Consider the following 24,019-nt stretch of genomic DNA (forward strand, 5'->3'; position numbering starts at 1 on the left):
GGGGAGGGTTGAGGTCTCATAAACACGCCGCTGCATTTTTGGGCCTGTCTTAAGTCAGGAGCCTCTAGCCTTTATTAGTCTGGTATTATCTTTATTTTAGTTTCTTGTGTACAATTTGGAGTTTAGTATGGTGTTCATTATCACTGAACTAGTATATTTATTTGTTTAGGGGTCAGCTGGACGCCTCCGGGTGCGGGAATTGCTCGCTGCATTGGAGACCTGTTGTTGACCTTCTGCTGTTGTCTGTTCTATGGTCAGGTTGTTGTCTCTTTGACACATTCCCCATTTCAATTCTCAATTTTATAAAGTACAGGTATTGACCGTCGTGAACATAATTCAAAGTATGAACATTTGAAAAATCTATGGGTTTTCGAAAGATTTTATCAATTAATCAAGAAAATTAAACTTAGCACATCTTTCTTTATCTATTAACTGAAAAAAATAGGAATCTGCGGAATGTCAAACTCTTGAATGTGACACAATTGTTATAATACAGACTTGAGGAATATTCTTTATTGTCGCATCTTTAGATCTAAGATAGAAGTAACCTCTCTCTTGTGAGTTGAGATATTGTACTGGTCACCGAATAATGGTAAAGGACCAATCAAACTCGTCGGTTGAAAACAAACTGACAACGCCATAGCTTGAAAGCGACCAAAAGGACTAGCACAACTGTACAAAACACAACATAGAAAACACAGGACTCGGTACGACAGAAGGTGACCCGGAAGCATAAGTAGATCCTGTTCAACACGTGACACCAAACGTGATACATATTTACAAAACACTTTCAAGTTATTATTGTTTTAATCAGATAAATATAAATGAAAAGTCATACATTTATATCATGATAACAAATAATGTTCACAAAACAACGGCAAACGTACCTTGTATTTGTAATGTATAAAACATTGTAGAAAAATTATTAAATTTGAAACACAAATTTTCAACTTAACATAAACAATTATAATGTATTCCGCAGTAGCGAATCGATAAAATACAATAGAAAGGGGAAGATACAAGAAAGGTCTAGATTCACGGCACTGTAAACATTTTGTACATTGAAACATCTTCTTTTTGTTTCTTATGTAAATAAATCAATGATCAATAATTAAGATCAGATTTTTGCCATATTTAAAATATAAATCAGAAGGTCCAAAACATAATCCGAATTGTCAATAATCTTGTTATTTTTTATTAACGAAATGTTAAGACCAATTCTCATATGTGGTTTAGTTTACACCATACGTATTATCACCGACAACTTGGTTATGTGTTATTACTAGATCGTAGTTGTCATTAGTCTTTGGTCCAGTGAAGTGATCATATGCAATATCATCATTTTCGGTTCGTCGCTTTGTACAATGATTAGCTGTATCATAAGTACCATCAGTAGCTCTGGCATACACATCAACGTCGTTCATGTTTCTTCTGGTTTTTGCTTGGTCATATACCCCCTCAGTTGAATCCTGGTAGTCGTTACTGGCGACAGAATCTGAATTACTTTGAATGCAATTTTCGCCGTCTTTGTCTTCTTTTGAAATTCGTTTTGCCATACTGTAACCGCAATCAGATGTTGTTATTTCTAACTGTATATTTGATGACTGTAGTTTATTTGGGATTGGCTTTGCCAATGTGTATTCGCCTGCACATTTGGCGCTGTCAAATTTCCTTTCTTTTCTCTTGAAATTCTCTTTCTGGTCGCTTACGTATCTATTTTGAGAGTTATCGGAAATGTCCCTTGTGAGATGTTTGTCTCCTTCACCTGGATAGGCTACCATCTGAATGCCAGTATAATCTTTTAATGAGCTCTGTCGTTTTAGAGATCCAACCATGCATTCTGATTGTCCATTAGTTTTCTGTTTCATGATATGAACCCTTCGAGTACAAGATAACAGTTTGATTAAAGCTTATTTTCTATTTTAAAGTTTTCCATGACTGTACAACGTTTAATAAACTACATGAAACATTGTAAAATCTTGCAATGACACTACATCTTCCTATTAAGTTATAAAACCAACATTTTTCATGCAGTTGTAATCTCCTTAATATTATACCAAGTCATACTTAGCAATTTGAACAGTAAAATTTAAAATTGAGAAAGGAAATGGTGAATATGTCAAAGCGATAATACACAAAATATTAATTACTTGTTGTGCTTTTAGCTTCTAAAGGACCCATAGTTGGTGGCATCGTAGGTTCCATTGCTTTAAAAGTGTATGTTGGTGGCATCGTAGGTTCCATTGCTTTTAAAGTGTATGATGTAAGATGTTAGTTACACAAGTGCACGTTTTTAAATTAATTGTAAATATATATGAAAAAGCCAAAAATTGAAAACTATGGACCAAACATTCAAAATTATTACCGCCAGTAATTTAAGTTGTGATATGCTAATTTATGTATTATTAAGTCTATATTAATTGCTAACAATTGTATCATATAACAAAAGTTTTGAATTACAACTTCAGAAATATTACTCGAAAATATTATACTATTACACATCAAGCTTACTTTTTACACATTGTGATTTAGATGATGAATTGTTTCATTTGCACTCACACATCATCTTCTTATATTTTCACAATTATTGAGGTTCGTTACTCTAATCTCGTGATGTGCGCATGTGTTTATGACATTGACATAATTTACCATTGAAAAGACAGCTTTTAGAAAATACTTTTGTGTTTTACGTACCTTTTAAAAAATACTGCCAATACCACGAAGATTGCAACAAAAGCAATGGAACCTACGATGCCACCAACTATGGGTCCTTTAGAAGCTAAAAGCACAACAAGTAATTAATATTTTGTGTATTAGCATAAACAAAGTTCTCGGAAATTTGTAGTAACAACGCCATTGTAAGACATTCAAGTTCAGCTATAAAAAAAACAAAAACTGTATATTTATTGAGGCAGAAATTAATAGCATTGTCATTGCATGTAAATTATAAACAAAGGGTTAAAGAATAAATATAACAGACCATTCGGTCGTGTTTCTGATGAAAAATAATAGTTCAAAAAGAATTGAGCACGTCACCTATGCACATGCAAATCATTCATTTATACCTAAAATGATCTAAGAAAATCAAAACGTAATTTTCAGTTGTGTTCACATACCATTCAACTTTTTAAAACAACTTATTTTATGATAACCAAAATTACCTGGTATGTGTATATATATAAAAGAGGATGTGGTATGTCTGTCAATGAGACGCTTCCCAATTTTAAACTTTCAATTTTTAGGTAGAAACATTCCAGAAGCCGACATATTTGTAATATATTGATCCTTTTTGAAAGTGACATCCCCAAAATACTGAACACTGAGGAAAATTCAAAACGGAAAGTCCCTTATCGAATATTTATTGATCCTAGTTGAAAGGATGATTATAAAGTTGCATTTCTCATATGATGTCTCGATATGAGGTTTCTGCTAACATGAAAGATATTGAACCAAGAGTGTTAAGTAGTGAAGTTGAAATCATCCCTTCGAAAATTTTACGGATAACATCACGAGTTGGTTGACCGTTGTAGTGTTTCTGTTATTTCTGTACCAAAAATGAAGGATACTCTTCATCTTGTGTAACCACAAAACAGTTCTGTATTTCGACGAATATGAGTTTCAAACTAAGACTTAATACCGGGTTTGCCATTACAAGACAAACAAGACGGTTGCCTTAAATGAAGAAGGATCTGTTTAACCTTTCGAAGCAGCATGGTTTTTGGAAGGGTTTTATATAAATACCTTGTTCTGCTTTTTGTATCTCCTCTCTCGATGTAGTTGAACTGTCACTCAACATAATGGTTGTTGTCAAATCTATATTTAATGGAGACAAAAGTCGTAAAGCGGTGTGATGGATTTTAATTATACATATATTAATTGGTTTCTTTAAAAAGATTTAACACGGTTTTTTTGTCCGGTTATGCATACATTTTAAAATGTAGGTTATCGAAATGCTTGAATTTCAAAATTGCAATACTACATATACGACGGAGACAACATATAACATTGGTCTAAAGAAAGTAAACTTCAATGAATAATTGTGCGTTTAAAATTTCCACTAATGCGTTGTAAATTTCAAATTCCAATGGTGTTTATTTTAATTTTATCTGTAATATTTTATAGATTTTGTAATTTCCATCTATAGACAGGTGTTTTGGGATAAACTCATCAATGAAGTGTCCTGTTATGGTCGTATATCCGGTTCAAATATGTAAACTAGTCAAACAGAATAATACAATAGCTGGTACTTTAAAATATTCAGCTTTAGCACATTTAATACTATCAATCTTGAATTATTCTATTCGTCCCATATCGTACACTCAGTTCTTGTGAATATCTGTTTGGTGACACTGATAGTCGATTAAAAATCAGTAATAATAATTATAACGGCATTCATCCTTATCACACACATCTTCGAATAGACTGTCCTTATGCAAATTGAAACGTAGGCTCCGCCTGATCAGTTGAAATAAACATTGGTAATACATCTTAGAAAACCATTACAGGACACAGAATCAAAAAGGCTTATGATACACTTCAAATTAAAGTAGAATTAAGTCTATGGAAGAAATACAACAAAAGTTAAAAAATAATAGCTATTACCTATTTATGTAGTTTCTATTATCTATTCGATGCCACATGTAGAGCAGATCTGCCTACCCTATCCAGAGCACCTGCGATCACCCCCAGTTTTTGGTGGGGTTCATGTTTTCAGTCTTTAGTTTTCTATGTTGTTACTTGTGTACTATTATTTGTATGAATGTCTGTTTCATTTTTAGCCATGGCGTTGTCAGTTTATTTTCGATTATGAGGTTGACTGTTCCTCTGGTATTTTCGCCCCTTTTTCCTTGAAAATTATAAATACCTGGTATTCTGGTTGTTGCCATTTCTGTTGAAGAAAGCACTTGGATGAGTTTAGTAGTTCCTAATAGTAGAAATATTGATATGTTTTTTTATATATGAATTTACCAATAATGAACTTAATATTCATGTTTTTATTACATTCATTCTTTATAGAATATATGCGCTGTTGAAACGCATTGACAACATGATTTCACCATGTACGATTATTATTATAATCTAAATAAACTGATTTCGCTAGACAATAAAAATACATTTCAATTTAAAACATGTTATGAAATAGGTCAGTAAAAAATATATATTTTTTTATAGTTTTTCTTACAAGTTTGATGATTATCTGACCTAATTTTCTTGATACTTGAGGAAGAACCGTGGAAACAGCACCAGGCCATTTGATATTGCAGTTTATAACAAGGGAACTCAGATTCAGATAGTTCCACTTCAAGGTAAAAATGTTAATCTCTTGTGAAATAACATTTTAAAAATTGTATGTTAACACTGTAGTTAATTGATGAAGATACAATTGTTTGAGTACTTCTGTATAAGTCTTGTTATAGTTCATTGACCAGCTATTTAAGTCTTCGACATCGCCTTGGGGCAATACAGCAACTCGCGGACCAAATAGAAGGCCAACACAGACATCTTACGTAGTAATTCCATAGTATGAGCATGGTTTGTTGAAATACAATGGGAGAATAATTCTGTTAACAAAAACAATAAGCCCGTGATTTGTTGAAGGAAACCCTAGAAACAATTTATATTAAATGTAAGATAGTTGGTGGCATTATTTCATTCAGCACCTGCACATTTTGTTTAATAAAAAACCAGTTAGTTTGCACAACTTTGTTAATTACCAATATCTATAAGTGTGAATTGGTTCGGATTAAGAACAGTCCTGACAGACAACCATTGTATACCCTCAATTCATATCGGATAAAATAAAAATTATTTTTGCAGAACAAACCACGCCTCTAACAAGTGGCGAAATCGATTTTCATTAAAATGAAAACCACAATGAAATATGGGTGCGTTTATAACTCGACGTACGCGCTTAATGAACTGGTTGTTGTCACTCTGTTAATGGGTAAAATTCTCTACTGAAATGTTTAATTTATCAACTATATATAACAATATTTGTATATATCAAGTTATGTTTAGGTGCCGAAAAATGATCGGAAGTATGTAATGTTATCTGTCATATGTATCTTCATATGTCTGCATGTATTTTAAAAATCATAGGCTGACGTATGCATACCTATTCATTAACACTTCACTAGAGTTATCTTGTCTGTTTTCGATTATAGCCCCAAAACAATCTCAATAAGGGAGTTCTACATAATACATGCTTATTTTTTGTAATTAGATGTTCTCTCTTTTTTAACTCTATCGATCTATATTGCAATCTTTAGTTTTGGGAGAAGGTATATGCTTAAAGAAGAGTTTTTTTTCACCTTTTGCAGAAAAATGTCAATCAAACTGTTCATTAGAAATCGAGTATTGATAAAAAGTTGAAGATTGAGCTTGCACTAACTTTGAGAAAGCACTATTCAATACTTTTTAAGGAAAAGGAAAATTTATTGTTAAACTACTAGCTCTTCTTTTATAATATTATAACAGTTACAAATATAGTAAAATACATAGAAAGAATAACTTAACGTGGCTCGGGTGCCTTCCTCCATCTTGAATTTTGAAGTAGCAGATAACAGTTGGTCTAGATCTTAGATAAATTGTGCAAATTCTGAGAGTAGTATGTAATTCATGGGTAAGACTTTTAATGTAAATCTATGTGTTTGGTCATATTTTCGGTGGTAATTTATAAAAAAACACCAGATGTGTGTTTTTTTCATTATTTTTCAACTTTAACAAATAATGGGAGATAACTCAGATAGTAGGGAAGGTTACTCAGATAAAGTTATAATCATAATAGAAAGTGTTGTGAATTTGTCTGTTTTAATTGGTAGCAAAAAGCAATTATTACAGAATTCTTTGGTTTCAAATTCAGACGTCCCAGATCGTTGTGGAATTGTGCCAATTTTAGAGTAGTAAAAAATAGTTATATTTTGTAGCCATATTTAGATGTGCTTTATGCATTTTTACAAGTACTCTATTGTTCTAATATTTATTCTGTATAAGAATACCGCAATTATAAAAGTTTGAAATACATATTGTAGAAAAGTTAAATGCATATCCTCATCAGCTTGTTGCAATACATGCAGTTCCATTGATACCTATTTTACATTCAGTATTAACGTCACCTCATTCTTAATTTTATTTTTTCAGGAACGCCGTTCGTGTGACCTTTGGTGGCCTTTACTACATGTACGATTACAGTACGTATGGTTTTGACAAAACATTGCAATGATGGACGTATTTTTTTATAAATTTATAAGATGTTGTGACGCATTTCATTTTTAGCATGTTGAATAGCAATCAAATTTATGATATAATAATTACCCATGTGAGGCTTAGTGACATGCGGAGAGGCAGGGGTTACTTCACCTATGACTTTAGCTGTGACCAAAAGATGTAAAACAAAACATAAAATAATGTTAAAATGTAACAGACAAACGCATTATTTCGTTTAACAAGCACGTTCCGTTCACATATCATTGTACTACATTTGACACTTTTAATTAACTTGTGAATTTCTAGTATTAAATACGATAAAGTGATACTGAAAACGCTTAATATTTGTTTCTGAAAAATAAACCAGGAAGGCATTTCAATTTTTTTAAAGATCATACAGAACATATACATTGTTATAATCGGCAAGTGATTAAAAATTAAAATTTAGATATACAAAAAAGCGACCTTGAAAACAATTTCAATAATTGATGAAAATATACAATATAAATACATTTTGAAGGCAATTTGAGTATTCATTTAATATATACCTGCTATAGATTATCTAATTGATACTACTTAATTATGATTGATATACGCATGTGCAATGTCGGTTTACGCTTGATTTTTTTTTAATTTTCCCTCGTTATTGAAAGACTATATAGAAGACGTTTGTCAACTTTTTGAGTCATATTTTCCCATATTTGTTTGTTGTGTTATATAATCCTTACATAGAACCAAATTCCATTTGAATGAATTGTTTGCTTAACTTATTCCTGGTCCGTTTATTATGTCTTTTTAAAGTCATTATTTTTATGCTATCCAATTCAACATATGCTTGTTATAACTGCCATTAACAACTTAAAAAGAACAGTCAATCAATCAGTCTATCAATATTACGTGTTTTTGTGTCTATGTTCCTAATTTCTAAAACAAAAAAACAAGAACAAAAAACAATAAAAAACATATAAGCTTGTAAAATCAAGACAAAAACCTTGATAAATATGTTAAATAAAATATTATAGGGAACAACAAAACCAGAAACAATACATGTTAGAAAAAATAAACCATGGTTTAAAAAGGATAAAACAGAGAAAACATATCATGTACTCACACGAATGATGTACGCACTCGTAGATTATTCTGATAAACATGACACTGTATTTGGGTATAAGGCATCTCGGATCGATATCATTGACACATCTGGTATTAATGGAGCATATGCTTCCAATACATGCAACAGAGCAATTTGACAAAACCTCCTTTGAAATATCTTTACAATACGACCAATTTGCAGGGTTTGACTGGTAAAGAGGTGTTACATGAATTAGTTTTGGATCAGAACAGTTGTGAATAACGTCGAGTGTACCATTATCATAAGGAAACGATGTTGTGAAGTTTTCTAAAATGAAAACACATGGTTCTGCGATAATCAATCACATTCAATGCTCTTCAACTTGAATCGTAAAAGAGTAAATGTTTTAAAAAAATATCTAGCTAGCAATGTTACGTTCTCGGATCCATCCGCTACATTTAATCAATGAAACGAAAGCGACTATCTTAACGTTTGCTACGCGTAAAAGATTGTTTTCTTCATTTTACTCCATATTCACAACAAAAAATGGCATTCAGTTAAATTTATACCAATCGCCGATAAAAAGAAAAATGACATTCTATTTTTTTCGGTACTGACTTCATCAGGTTGACTTTCACCTCGCTTATTAGGGCGATGGATATTCTTGTTAATAAGGTCATTATCAAGAACAAAATACCATTATTTTATATGTGTTTTTATTCTTATTTATGGTTATTGTATACAGTGTATTAGTATGTTTTTGCTTGAGTATTACTCTCGTTTTTTTTTTGTGTAAACTTTATAAGTATTCTCCGTCATAATTGATTGCAACGCATTATACGAACTCCACCTGACCAGTATTTCACTAATCGTAAATTACATGTCTGCAAAATCCGGAAGAAAACAGTGAAAAGATAAAAACTTATAGTACAGAACATAATAAAAAAGAAGGGAATTCATGTGTTGCGCCAAATTTTAAAATGTGTATATACAATTACACATGTTCCATGCACTATGTAAAAACTTTTCAGCAAATTTCTTTCGGTAAATCTTTGCTAAGACATCTTTTTTTATTGCCTTGCAGAGTAAAGCGAACACCGATCAATTTATCATTCAAATTCAAACGCTTGTTTTTTTTTTTGTTATATACCATAAGTTTGCAAAACGTACCAAAAGTAGTAAAATTATCACAGGAAAATTCAATTTCAATGTCGTTGAATACATCTACGCACGTTTGTAATTGTATATCATTGGTTGTCCTTTGGTTATTTGATATGTTACATAAGACTCCCGTTATGTTGGGTTTACTTGTAATTTGACGGGTAATGTTTTTGGCCAAATACGTTGCATTACAAGGTGTTTGTTGAGAATTCATTGAGAAGTCCAAAGGCATAAAATCAGTTTCCACATGATAGCTGCTCACGTCTAAAATGAAAATAAAAGTAATTTAAAACATGTCTTTTTTCCACAATTCAGTTTAAATTGGCTGTAGTGTTTGCATCTTAATAAATACTTACATTCTCTAAATAAATAAGAGATATTCCAAATCATTGTAGACAATAATTATTAAACAGGGGAACTGCAAAACAAATGTTGCATTTTCGTCAATTATACTTTGTGTACAGTGATGGAAACAAAAACTAAGATGTGTGTGTATTAGAAGTAAATTCAGGTAGCCATCAGTGCATTATATTTACGCATTGCATCATTTTAAGCAAACCACTGTACTCTATTAAGATTTTCGACACGTCTGTTATGTCTGTTTAATAATATGGTGATAACTTATGGGGATTTAAAAAACGTAAACATGCATTAAGGCCGTATGAAAAGTCAATGTAGTTTGGAGGGGTATTGGAAAATACGCACCTAACTTAGTCCATGTTGATATGGGTTGGATGCCATTTATTGTTTACCAGTTGACATTACTTTTTATAACATGATGTTTGTTAAGAATTATGTGTAATAATAGGATGTTCAAAATATGCGTATATCAACTATTAATGTATGAAATAATTGGAATAAGAAACAAAAAGTTAAAAAAAATTGATACAACACATATGTGTGATACTGAAGTTACATTTTTAGTTGAATTGTTGTGCTAGAATATGTTCGTTTTTTGCATTTGAAAGTCCGTATATCGTATATTATATATCTCTACGTATTTCAATTCAATTCTGTATGTAAGATTTGTTTAATAACATACTTATTTGATTTCAAATAAAATAGCAAATTAAAAAAAAAACAAAAAAAAATTTTTTTTTAAACTAAATTCTATCATATTTTATAAAAAAAATTAACATACATGTTCCCTGCACTATGATAAAACGTTTTAGCAAATTTCTTTCGGTAAATTTTTAGCTGAAATATCTTCTTGTATTGCCTCGCAGAGTAAAGCAAACACCGATTAAATTAAGTATTTGATTTACTCATATGGTCTTTTTGTATCGAAAGTCAACACACGTTTTATAAAACTAGTTTTGGGCATAATACGGGATTTAACTCTTCTTGGATTCATATACTTGTTCAAATCGCTCGTTTATTTAACAACGTATTTGATTTCAACGAAAGAAATATCTGTGCTACTGACAAATTATTACACCAGGGTTTATGATATCACAAACTATCAAAACAGTTACTAAATATCATCATCGGTACAAGGACATAATTCGTAAATATAAATCAACATGCAGATATCCTACACGTTCAGTTATTTCACATCCAATATTTTATGGTAATATTCTTTACTAAACACAAAAATGTCGGCATTCACCTCAAAAGCTAACCAGACTTTTAAACATACTTATTCGAAAAGGATATATATATGATACTGTTGTAAAGTCTTTTAGGATTGCATATTTTGGTATTAATGTTTATTCACTCATAGGGTCTTTGCATCAGAAATAAACACAGTTATTCTAAAACCAGTTGTTGGCATGATACGGGTTAAGTTCTGCTTATATATTTTATGATGGTATGATCCTTAACCCTAACGATAAGAAGTGTACTTGATTTTTATATGATGAAGACATAATCTTTCAGTCACTTTAATAGAGATCTAAAGCTGGCATGTCAGTAACTTTTAGTTGTCCTTTGTTCTTTTATGAATCATGGTTATTTTGCTTAGTTTTTTTTTGTTACCTTCAAATGTATCATAACATTGGTCTCAGACTTCTTTTGTACTGAGTTTTACTGTGCGTATTGTTACGTGTTTCTTTTCTTCTACGTAGGCTACAGGTATATGAGGAGAATTGAAATCTCACAAAAAATGTTAAACCCAGCCTCATTTTTGCGTCTGTCCTTAGTAATAAGCCTCTGGCCTTTTTAGTCTTGTAGTTCATTTATATCTTTTGGACTTTAGTGTGATGTTCATTTTTACTAAACTATTACACGATTTTATTTAGGGGCCAGCTGAAGACAATCTCCGGCGGCGGGATTTTCTCGCTGCGTTGAAGACCGATTGGTGGCCTTCGGCCTTTGTCTGCTCTATGGTCGAGTTGTTGTCTCTTTGACATTTTCCCCATTACCATTCTCAATTTTACAATTCTATGGCATGTTGCGTAATCCTTTAGGTTGCATTTCTGAAAATATGCAATTTCCCATTAGAGATCCCTTTGCGGCTAAAATTAGGCCACTTTTACTTTGAAAATTAAATCCTAGATTGGCAAATTGATATGCATTTCTATTGTATCCAAATGTCAAAACATAGGGTTGTGCGGCACATTTTAAACATGTATATAACCCAAACTTGTTAGAGTTGAAACTAATACTAAAATTATGTACTAAATTTGTACCCCTATCTTTACTTTGTGCCTTCTCTTATAATTTAAATTTCACAAAAAAATGTTTTTATACTGGTAAAATTCCAAAGTTATGTCTCTATGATATGAAACATAGATATCAAAACTGGGAACCAGTTCGTTAACAAATCAAAATATCTTTGAATATTATATATATCCTAAAACGAGGCATGGTTTGAGAAACAGCTGTTTGTGTCAATCTTTACATTAGGTTAAACATGTAAAAGACTATTCTAACATCTGACTTAAACTTATTCAAAACTAAGTTTTACTGTTCGTATTGGCATGTGGTGATTTATTTCACATCAGCTGAAGGCTTAATGGTGTAGTTGATATCTGTCAAAACATGTTTGTGTCTGTCCAATGTAGATCAGGATGCTCTATTTTTTGTTAATATTGATTCATGTGTTTGTGTCTGAGATAAGTGTGACGTTCATTTTGTTGTGGTAGAATACATTATTGTTTAGAGGCCAGCTGAAGTCGCCCCCATGGTGCTGGATTTTGTCTCCACGTTTTAGTCCAATTGATTGTCTTTGGCTGTTTTTTGCTCTATGGCTGTTTATTTCATAGACACATTACTCGTGTCTATTCCAAATGATATATTTTGAAAATATATATGTTTTAAAATATTTTAAAAGGACAATCATGATGTAATAAGTTAATGCCGTATGAGTGTATGAGTGTATCACACTTTCTTCTGATTCACAAATACATTTAAAGAAAAACAAACGACAACCACTGACTCATAGTATTGCAAAGCCATTAATACTTTTTTCTCTCGCTATGACGACACGTTCTAAATACCAAAATACATTACAACAATTATTTAATAATCGTGACTTAATATTCAAATGATTACATGAAACTTACTTTCAATACCAATTATAGTATTATATCCAACAAAAGCAGACAGCAAAAACAGTACGAATAAAGTCATTGCAAACCTAAGTTGTACTAATAAGGAAGCTTATTTCTTAAAACAAAAAAAAAAAAACAGTTGATATGCTTGTTATTTACACACAGTATGACAATTTTTTAAATAGTCACGCATGAATACCAAACCATTTAAATTGAAAAAGTTAACAATTTTAAGATAGACTTTTTTGAATTCGTGTTTTGAAATGAGAAGAATGCGGAAGTAAATACATTCTATTACCGCATTGTACAAAAGTTGTGCATGTTCTTTAGTCGTTAAAAAATATCGTACTTTGGATGGACTAAATAAAAATTGAAACATCTTGCATGTTTTATTTAGCAACCCGCTTTCCCAATAGTTTGGTAAACAGTCATTTAGCATATGTATATAATCAGTCATTTGAATACATAACTTGCTTCTTGAATACTCATTGTAAGTAAAAGCAAACTGGAAAATTTTAGTAAAAGGAAGCTAAAATATATTTGTTTTTACAGACCATATAAACTTAATAGATTTGGAATGAGGTAAATACATAAGTTCTAAGTTAAACATTGGTCTCGTTATCCGAGATACGCAAACGCCGGAGGTTTGGACAAATAAAATGTTACTCTTCTTAATTTGAAGTCGACGATAATGACAGTAACTGTAATCGTGGCTTTAGTAATATAGTATATGACTTTAATCTAATTTAACGACATTTTCTCAGATTGTATCAATTTTATTATGCGGAAGGTATAAATACCTTTCAACTTTGTAAGAATAATGATGTGAAATATCATGTCCCGTATTGAGAAAGTGTCAGGATTTCTGTATATTAAGAAATTATTTAACAAATGTGTGACGGGTATGTAGGTAACCTGATTCTAGCGAAATATAGTTCTTCTCCATATAATAGCCATTACTGATTAAGGGAATGTCACGGAGAGGCGAAAGATACCGAAAACACATAACATGCATTATATTGGTAATGTCTTTAATTAGACATACAAGGAGAAACAGGAAAAAAACAAATCTTTTTACAGGAAAACATCATTGAACATACCACGCTGTTAAATAACCTGTACATAAAGACGACGATAAACCTTCTTTGAAAGATGAGACAAATGTTGTCTTTGCAAAAACTCGCGTTTGTGCATGTGTAGACATTATGTTCAATAACAAAACAGATATTGAAAAACTAAGTTAAAACAGTTCAAAAACATAGGACGACCACATATTTTAACCGAAAAAACCAAGACAGATCAGTATTTATACATAATTAAGCCAAAATCAACATATGGTTATTTCTCAATGAGACTTGTTCATGTATTTTTTACTTGCCTTCATAAAATTGGTAAGCAGCAACAAAGTAATTTGAAAAGCAGATTCGGAGTTATGATATTGCCTTTACATAATATTTCCACAAAACCGGACACGACCCAACATTGAGGTTACTTGTGGCTCATTTCGTCATAGTTGTATACAAACAATCATTGAACAACCTTCCTAAATAGGTCGGGAACTCTACCTTACATGGATGTGCATGATTTAGCATACTTTAGTCCTCGCACATTTATCAGTTTATTTACGTGTGACGCAATTTATTTTTACCTAGATTTTTTACCAATACAATAGATGAGTAAAAATGCATGATGGACTACTACATGTTTCAATCAACCGAAAACGCGTGTTATTTACTAGTTAACACATTTTTTCGTACATTCCCGGATTCATAATTGTGCTTAGTTTTCCATTTTTTGTATTCACATTTATAGTTCGTTATATAGAGTATTCTTTCCATGCTCAGATTAACGGAGATTTGTTTCTTTGCAAAGAAACAAGTGTTTGAATTAACCGTTATGTACAGTAGCCATTACTATAATTGATGATGACACGAACATTTTAGGTATTCGTGCACAAGATAGCAACCAAACAACAGTGAAGAACACAATTACCCATAAAACAAACTAACTAGTGTAAAGCAATACGTTGATAACAGTCGGTTCTAATATTCAGGGGGGCAGCAAATTTCGTATAGATATTAAAAAAAATAAGGAATCCTTGAATGTTGTGTTTGTAAAAAAAGGGAAGGACTTAAAGTGTTTCAAATATGTGTTAGGGTCACTAACATTTCACGGTTTTAAAATTATTTTTTTATAATATTGTAAATGTACCTTCTTTTACGATTAAAAAGTAATTTAAATCGAAGAAAAGTATTATTGTTTTAATTTGTCTTTAAGAAACAACAACATATACTCATCAATCGGGAAAACTTATAGTCGATTATACGATATGGATTGTAATCATTGTGTAAGCCATTACAGTTGTCTATCATTCCTTACAATCACTGCGTTTGAACTTAAGTTGATAGTTGCCCACTGGCAATCATACCACATCTCCTTATTTTTGTATACAGAAATATCGGTTTTCCATTATAATATATTTTCTGTAGAATACTTTGTAATATTTTCATATTTAGAACTTGACAGGTACAAAACATGCATTAAAAAAGGAGCCCTTTATAGAATGTGTTCGGTGTGAGCCAAGGCTCCGTGTTGAAGACCGTACAATTGACCTATAATGGTTTACTTTTTTAAATTGTATTTTGGATGGAGAGTTGTCTCATTGGTACTCACTCCACATCTTCCTATATCTATTAAGCCTATAATATCAATCATATTTCATCTAAACTGCAAAAGACATTTTATTCTTATCTGACTATGTTAACCAAATCTATAAGTATTGATTTTTGACATATTTCAGTATTTTGGACTTTTTTTCTATTTCAAACTGTTTCCTATGTTTTGACGGTAATAAAGCAATCAGTTATAATTTTATTTTGTCTTTTCAAAGTTCCTTTTTTTCTTTCTGATGAAGATATTGATTTTGTTTTTATATTTTTAACAGACTCTGACATTTGCCAACATCAAAAAAACCAATTATGATGTTATCCTTGTGTATAAGGAACAAGGACGTGAACTTTGACATGGTTTGCGAAAATTGTGGCGTTGGATCTAAACCTATAGTTTTTCTTTTCATTTATATAAAATTGAGAATGGAAATGGGGAATGTGTCAAAGAGACAACAAACCGACCATAGAAAATACAACAGCAGAATATCACCAACAGGTCTTTAATGTAGCGAGAAATTCCCGCACCCGGAGGCGTCCTTCAGTTGGCCCCTAAACAAATATATACTAGTTCAGTGATAATGAACGCCATACAAATTTCCAAATTGTACACAAGAAACTAAAATTAAAATGATATAAGACTAACAAAGGCCATATGCACCTGACTTGGGACAGGCGCAAAAATGCGGCGGGGTTAAACATGTTTATGAGATCACAACCCTCCCTCTATACCTCTAGCCAATGTAGAAAAGTAAACGCATAACAATACGCACATTTAAAATTCAGTTCATGAGAAGTCCGAGTCTGATGTCAGAAGATGTAACCAAAGAAAATAAACAAAATGACAATAATACATAAATAACAACAGACTACTAGCAGTTAACTGACATGCCAGCTCCAGACTTCAATTAAACTGATTGAAAGATTATGATTTCATCATATGAATATCAGGCACAATCCTTCCCGTTAGAGGTTTAGTATCATACCATCATAACATATATGAGAAGAATATAACCCGTGTCATGCCAACAACTGTTTTAAAAAATGTGTTTAGTTCCGATGCAAAGACCCTATAAGTGAATCAATATTAACGCCAAAAGATGCAATCTTTAATGACTATCTTAACTATATCCCTACTTAATAAGTCTATTTAAAGGTTTTGTTAGTTTCTGGGGTGAATACTGACATTTTTGTGCTTTATAAAGAATATTTCCATAACAAATTGGATGTGAAATACCTGAACGTATAAGAAGTCTGCACGTTGAGCTATATTTACGAATGATGTCCTTATACCGATGATAAAATTTAGTAAATGTTTTGACTAGTTTGTGATATCGAAAACCCTGGTGTAGTAATTTTTCAGTAATACATAAATTTCTCTCGTTAAAATCGTAAACATTGTTACATACACGAGCGAATCGTACAAGTTGAGATATATACACACCGTAAGATGGTGACAAGGGAACGTCACCATCTAAAAATGGATAATTAACGTTTGGAAATGAAAAATCATCTCTTTTATCATAAATTTTAGTATTAAGCTTTCCGTTAGTGATATAGATATCAAGATCGAGGAAAGGGCAGTGGTCATTGTTAGTATTAGCTTTATTTCAAGTAAGTTCAACAGGATACATTTCTTTAGTATACATACTGAAGTTGTGCCAAAATATCATCCAAATATCTAAAAGTATTATTAAATTTGTTTATCAGATGTTGTTTCGATGGGTCTTTGCTGATTTTTGTCATAAATTGTAACTCATGGCAATACGAAAACAGGTTCACAGTAAGTGGTGCACAGTTAGTCCCCATTGGAATTCCGATAACCTGACGATATACGGAATCTCCAAAGCGAACAAAAATGTTATCTAGTAAAATTTCAAGGGCATATATAGTAGCATGCATGTCCAATTGACATAGTTTTTTTGTTTATTGCTACTAAAAAATTACCTAAAAGAGTTTTAACATATATATTCACATTCTGACTTTTTAAATGCCCATTTAATTAGGTGTGCTTACTTTTCAGCGTTGAACCCATGATTGCTTACTTTAATTAATTATGTCTTTGATAGAAAGATATAGCATTTGACACTCATACCTCATCTTTTTGTTTCTATATACAAAGCCCGTTTTAGAAAACCGTAGTGTGCAATATGGCACCCTCTGTGATTCAGAGGATTTATATGATTGAAAATATTGCACAGCAGTCACTAGGACAGCAACCGATCGATAAAATTCCTCTAAGATATATTTTGGAATGAAATTAGTAACAGCCGGACTTTATAGATGGCAAAAACTATGCAAAATTAGTAGAGTTAATTATCGTAACCGCTTTTATAAGACTTTTTTTAGCATACTGAATATCATAATGTCCTCCCTTTATGTTCCAGTTCTAATAAAAAGTGTACACATCCTGTTCAGATAGTAGTGTTTATGTACCAATTGTTTGTGTTTTTCGCAGTAGAAATGTTTTTGAAATGTCTAAACACAGGTTTAAAAGAGCTCAACAAATGTTCATACTAGACAGTGGTCACTTCATATGAAATTTTATTGTTTCACACCATCAAATAAATGGACAGGTACAATGCATAACAATAGAAAAAAACCTGTTCAACTACTTTTGCAAGGCGAAAAAGAAGGTCGAATATTGAAGCCAGTAAACCATACTTTTTTTTTAAACTGAGCATTCAAATTGAAGATTATGATATAGATTTTACATTAAACATTTTTGCTGAAAAACAAAATGTATTATAAGAGTTCCATACCCTTTATTAGTCGACAGTTTTCCCCCTAATTCCACGTGTTTACAAGTGGTAGTAAACTTGTAGTAGGCCACAATGCATTGTAGTTTATTGAGACGTTTGGTCAGTTTTTCAAGGCCATATGGGCCTTGTATTGTGGTTAGGAAATTACTATGCAAATATATTCTGACGTCAGGAAATGCAGAGTTTTCCATCTGATAAAATTGATTGATTGTTGGTTGCTTAACGTCCAGTGGCAAATATTTCATGCATATTCAGGACGAGAACAAGTTCACAATAATCACAATAGGTAGATTGATACAATAGAGGCCATCTGGGATGATGGTCGGGGAAATTTGGACTGCTACTGGAAAATGAGGGTATATTGAATAGGGACAGAAATTTTGCCTTGCAACAGGCCACATACGGACCCCTCGAAGAGTTGTTACAAGGGTTCTTAACGTGCAAAGAGCGTGGCACTCTCTTTACACGAGGCATATAATTTAACGTCCCCCTTCTGACCGGACGTGACTGCGAACTTGATACATGCCGCACAGCCAAACGGACGCCCCACTTCGGCAAGCGTTTACTGCCGGTCGGGAGAAGACCAATGACCATATTTCTATACCCCAGTCACCCTGAAGCATTTTGACGTTTCTCTTTTTTTTTTGCTGTTTCCATGGTTACGGCAGTCATTTTGATAAAAGACAATATGTGTGGTTAACAAAATTGGATAATAAAATTAGATAAATAAGAATGAGTTCGTGTCTGCATCGATTTACAACTCAACAATGTCAAACATGATCATGTTTAAATGATACACAAGACATAGCAATACAAACACGCATATGTAACTTATAACGATTAAAGTACTAGTAATGACTGCTATCAAAATAATTTGAAAGTAACTGTACATTAAAAACAACAATTTGTTTTTTTGAAGACCTTAATTATGTTAGGACTGACTAATAAAGTTAATAGACATACAAGTGTACACCCTGGAATCGTTATTATGTCAAATATTGAATGAGACACAATTGGTTAAGAACAGACTTTACGACGATTATACATGTATCTAACACTACGAATTTCATTAAAAGTACGATGTGTATCTTAATTTAATCGACACATTCCCTACATTCTGAATATGGTCTAAAAGTTCTTGAAAGGTTCTCAGCATTTGAATACTAAAATATAAGAAACGATGTGGTATGCGTGCCAATGAGACAACTCTTCATCCATTTATTAAATCAAGTATATATTAAAAATAAATATTCGCGACATTCTCGTTTTTCTCAGTATGGCTAGACATATTCTGAACATTTAGTATTGAGTGTTAAATTTCCTTGACAATTCTGAGTTTTACAAATTATGACCAATAAACTTGATACATATTTATCGTTAATTCTCAATAACGAATATACTGTTATTTAAAGTTACACTTCTTACAACAAAAACAAAAGCTTGGCATGTGAATATTCTTATTAAAAAAAATGGGTATACAATTAATTTTTATAAATACAAATATGCGTATGAAATTTAAAGTAGTAGCAAGTACAAATATTAGTAGTTTGATAGAAACAAATTCAGGTGAAGTTTATACTCTTTGAGATAGTGTCAAGATATCGTTTAGACCGTCAAGAATGTTTAAAGATATATTTTTATGACATTTGATATGTCAAGAAAGTGTCAAGACATTATGAAGTCTGGTCTAAACGAATTAGAGACGGTCAAGAACTGTTCGACACTATTTAAGAGTTATCAAACGTACCAGGATTATAATTTAGTACGCCAGATGCGCGTTTCGTCTACATACGACTCATCAGTGACGCTCACATCAACATATTTATAAAGCCAAACAAGTACAAAGTTGAAGAGCATTGAGGATCCAAAATTCCAAAAAGATGTGCCAAATACGGCTAAGGTAATTTATGCATGTGATAAAAAAAATCCTTAGTTTTTGGAAAAATTCAATGTTTTGTAAACAGGAAATTTATAAAAATGACCATATTATTGATATTCATGTCAACACCGAAGTGTTGACTTCTTGGTTGGTGATATCCTCAAAGACAAAACATCCACCAGCAGTGGTGCAAATAGTTATCAAAATATTTATAAGCCAAACAAGTAAAAAGTTGAAGAGCATTGAGGATCCAAAGTTCCAAAAAGTTGTGCCAAACTAATTCCTACATACTTTTGATTTGTTTACCCTGTTTGCTAACATTGCCAATGTGAAATTTAAAAATTGTTTGTATAAACATTGAACGACAAAAATATGTGACGAATCCATTTTCTGACCTCAGACTCGCGAAGCAATGAGTGTGTTTTAAATTTGATAAATGATTTTGTGTTCTGTCAAATTGTTTCTTTTAAAATTGTAACATGCTGATGACTGCTGTACCCACAATTTGACTATTTTATTTATTATGTCTGTTTAGTTCACTCCTCATTGTTAATATAACGTCATACTTAGTTGTACAAAGTGAGAAGTTTAGCGCTATAAAACCAGGTTTAATCCACCATTTTCTACATTTGAAAATACTTGTACCAAGTCAGGAATATGACTGTTCTTGAAGTGTTTTGTCATTTAAATTTGTCATGTGATTGTGGACTTTTCGATTTGAGTTTCCTCTGAGTTCAGTATTATTGTGATTTTATAACTCCGAGGAAAATTCAGAAAGGAAAGTCCCTTATCAAATGGCACAATCGAATACTTAAACACATAAAACGAATGGACAATAACAGTCATATTCCTGATTTAGTACAGGCGTGATCTTATGTGGAACATGTTGGATAACATCTGGGTTTAAAGCTAGACAAACCTCTAACGTGTATGACAGTCGCATCAAATTCCATCATAACGATGTGTGAACAAACAAACATACATAATAGCTACACATGCCAAAAAGGGGTACATCAGTCACCATTGTGATAGAATCTTAATCACTATGACATCTAAATAATAGGTAACAAAGAAGTACAAAATGGCATTTAGACTAAGCATATTATTAAAAATTAAAACCAATAAGACACAAATGTACCCAAGTACAATAAACATTATCAACACATATAAAAAGGAATATCAATTTTGTTTTTGGTAAATGGCTCCCCAAATGTATAGAAAGGAATACGCGGTATAATTTTCATAATTAATGAACTTCTCCCTTTAATAACGAAATACAAGAGCATTACATCAATACAAGTCCATGCATAACGGTTAATATTATACACAATACTGCATCATTAAATATTCCAGCTACATGTGTAGAGCAGGTACACAGTACTTTCCTTGCTCTCAGCTATAAATGTGTCCATAACTTTAGTACCTGTGAATTTATAACAGACTAATTTTTTTACAGCAGCATTGTAAACATAAACGTATGTTTTATCTTTTTGTGATTTTGCTTGTATAGTACTATTTTTTACCTTTATTTTGATCAAGGAAAACATACTTATAAAAAAACTGTTTTGTTTGTGAATTTGAAATGCCTTTGAGTTGACTTTTATGATAAAATTAAAACTTATAATTCTTATATATTCTTAGGTTGATTCTTTGGTCCGATTCAATGGTGTGTATACATGAACTTTCTGATAACTTATAAAAAGAATACTTACAATAAAAAAACATAATGAATATTATGTTTTACGTACCTTCTAAAACAGTTCAATAACTCAATGGTGACTGCAGCAAATGTTATTACACCTATGGTGCTGCCAATAATAGGTCCATTAGAAACTGAACATATAAAAAACAAATTAGTTTACAGAAAGTATTTGAAACTTTGCTGCAACAACGGCATTGTATCACAACTGATACAAAATTTTATTATTGTTCTGGTCAAAAATTAAAGTAAAGTGTCAATACACGTCACATGTGAAACTGTGTATATAATAAAATACATGCAGCAGTCTTTCTAATTGTTATCCAATGACTGCTCATAAAAAAAATTAAGCTTATCATGCACATGCAAATCATGCTTTTACATCCCATAAGTAGAATACAAGGCACTACTGCAAACAGATAATGCTAGCCTTAAACTGTAGAAACGAAGTGATGTCTTTTTTTTACACACGCCTGTATAATAGAGAATGATACACTTTACTCTACATTTTTAAGCTTCCAATTTTGATATTGTTAAAACATATTTTGCACGAAAGACGGTTTGTGTGAATCCAAATAGATGTCAAACGTGAAGAAATGAATAGGTAATTTTACAGCACATTGAATATTCCGGAAGTCAATGACATGTAAAATATGATATTTTAGACATTCCAAATTTTTAATTTCCGAACTAATCTTTTGAAGATTTATGTTTGGATTGTTCTTTTATATAGTTACCTGCTTTCATTGTTGTTATCCCATCTTTCGAAGTAGTTAAACTGCTATCAAACACAGCATCTGTTGTCAAATCTGTATTTTATTTTAAAAAAAAATCTTAGTTAAGGGCTTGTATTTAAATTTGAATCCTGGTAACTTTGATAACTATTTACGTATTACAGCAAGACTACAATGAACTCATTTAAATTTTTCGAATCGTTTTGAATCCCAAAACTACGTAAAACAGAAACCAGTATGCAAATTAAATTATTAAAAGGCAAACATGATACTGATCTAAAGAAATCAGACTAAAATAATTGACCTCACTATAAGGCATGATTCCGTTTGTTATGATTGTCATGCTAGTTCAAAGTTTTGGTATATTTGATGTATTTCAATTTATTATTGTTTTTTTCCCCGTTATCTTCATTTGAAGAGGTTGAATTTTGAAAAACTTGCAAGTTATAACAATATAAGTATTATTCCGTTTACGATAAATACAGGTATTCATATGATATGTTATTCCTTTAGATGTGTGTTGCAATGCAATAACATTAAAACAAACAGTGACTTTTCATATAGAACGAACGAACGTTTTCTTGTGAATTATACATAAGAAAGATACTCAGTCTGGTAAATACTATATCAAATGCCAGTCAGATTTGTTTACGATGAACTGTCAAATTGAACAAAAAAGGAAGCGAAGGCTTTTTTTTTAATTAGAATCAAATAAGAACATCTTCTTCATATAACGAATGTTAAATCATTAACAATCATACCTGTAATTCGGTTAAAAGTAGTGTTTGTTCGAAAAGGCATATGGCTGTGTTTGGTATTTACTTATAATAGAAATAACGCATGCATGTATATATATATACTATTACCAATTAGTAGATATGTTTAAGAATGTGTGGTATGAGTGCCAATGAGACAACTCTCTAACCAAGTTACAATTTGTTGAAGTAAACCATAGGTCAAAGAACGGTCTTCAACACAGAGCCATGGCTCATATCGATCAGCAAGCTATCAAGGGCCCCAAAAAATGACTATTGTGAAACCATTCAAACGGGTAAACGGTCTAATCTAGATGATAAACGGAAACAAAAACACTTAGAATCAACAAACGACAATAACTGAACATCAGATTCCTGACTTGGAATAGATGCATACAAATGCAGCGAACTTAAACGTTTAAATAAAATTGAGAATGGAAATGGGGAATGTGTCAAAGAGACAACAACCCGCCCAAATAAAAAACAACAGCAGAGGGTCACCAACAGGTCTTCAATGTAGCGAGAAATTCCCGCACCCGGAGGCGTCCTTCAGCTGGCCCCTAAACAAATATATACTAGTCCAGTGATAAT

At 31.7% G+C, this 24,019-nt stretch overlaps 1 protein-coding gene across 1 annotated transcript; it reads right to left on the reverse strand.

Moving 5' to 3' along the window:
• Positions 1 to 912: 912 nt before the first annotated feature.
• LOC143044286 (uncharacterized) lies at positions 913 to 8,828 on the reverse strand. The gene is made up of 6 exons (XM_076216224.1): positions 8,318 to 8,828; positions 7,315 to 7,371; positions 4,865 to 4,924; positions 3,742 to 3,813; positions 2,695 to 2,779; positions 913 to 1,878 (listed from the first exon to the last, which is right to left on the reverse strand). Exons 1-6 carry the CDS (start codon positions 8,355 to 8,357, stop codon positions 1,233 to 1,235), a joined length of 960 nt encoding a protein of 319 aa, XP_076072339.1. The 5' UTR covers positions 8,358 to 8,828; the 3' UTR covers positions 913 to 1,232.
• Positions 8,829 to 24,019: the final 15,191 nt, after the last annotated feature.

Source organism: Mytilus galloprovincialis, chromosome 9 (genome assembly GCF_965363235.1).
Source record: "Mytilus galloprovincialis chromosome 9, xbMytGall1.hap1.1, whole genome shotgun sequence".
In the NCBI taxonomy this organism is placed as follows: Eukaryota; Metazoa; Mollusca; class Bivalvia; order Mytilida; family Mytilidae; genus Mytilus; species Mytilus galloprovincialis.

Bases quoted from the DNA above. Each gene is read 5' to 3' on its own strand.
- LOC143044286 (XM_076216224.1), bottom strand. From the start codon at position 8,357: ATGTTTATCAGAATAATCTACGAGTGCGTACATCATTCGT. The intron at 3,814-4,864 runs GTATTTATAATT...CATTAAATATAG, and splicing joins GGCAACAACCAGAATACCAG to ATTTGACAACAACCATTATG. The intron at 1,879-2,694 runs GTACGTAAAACA...TTGTACTCGAAG, and splicing joins TTGGCAGTATTTTTTAAAAG to GGTTCATATCATGAAACAGA.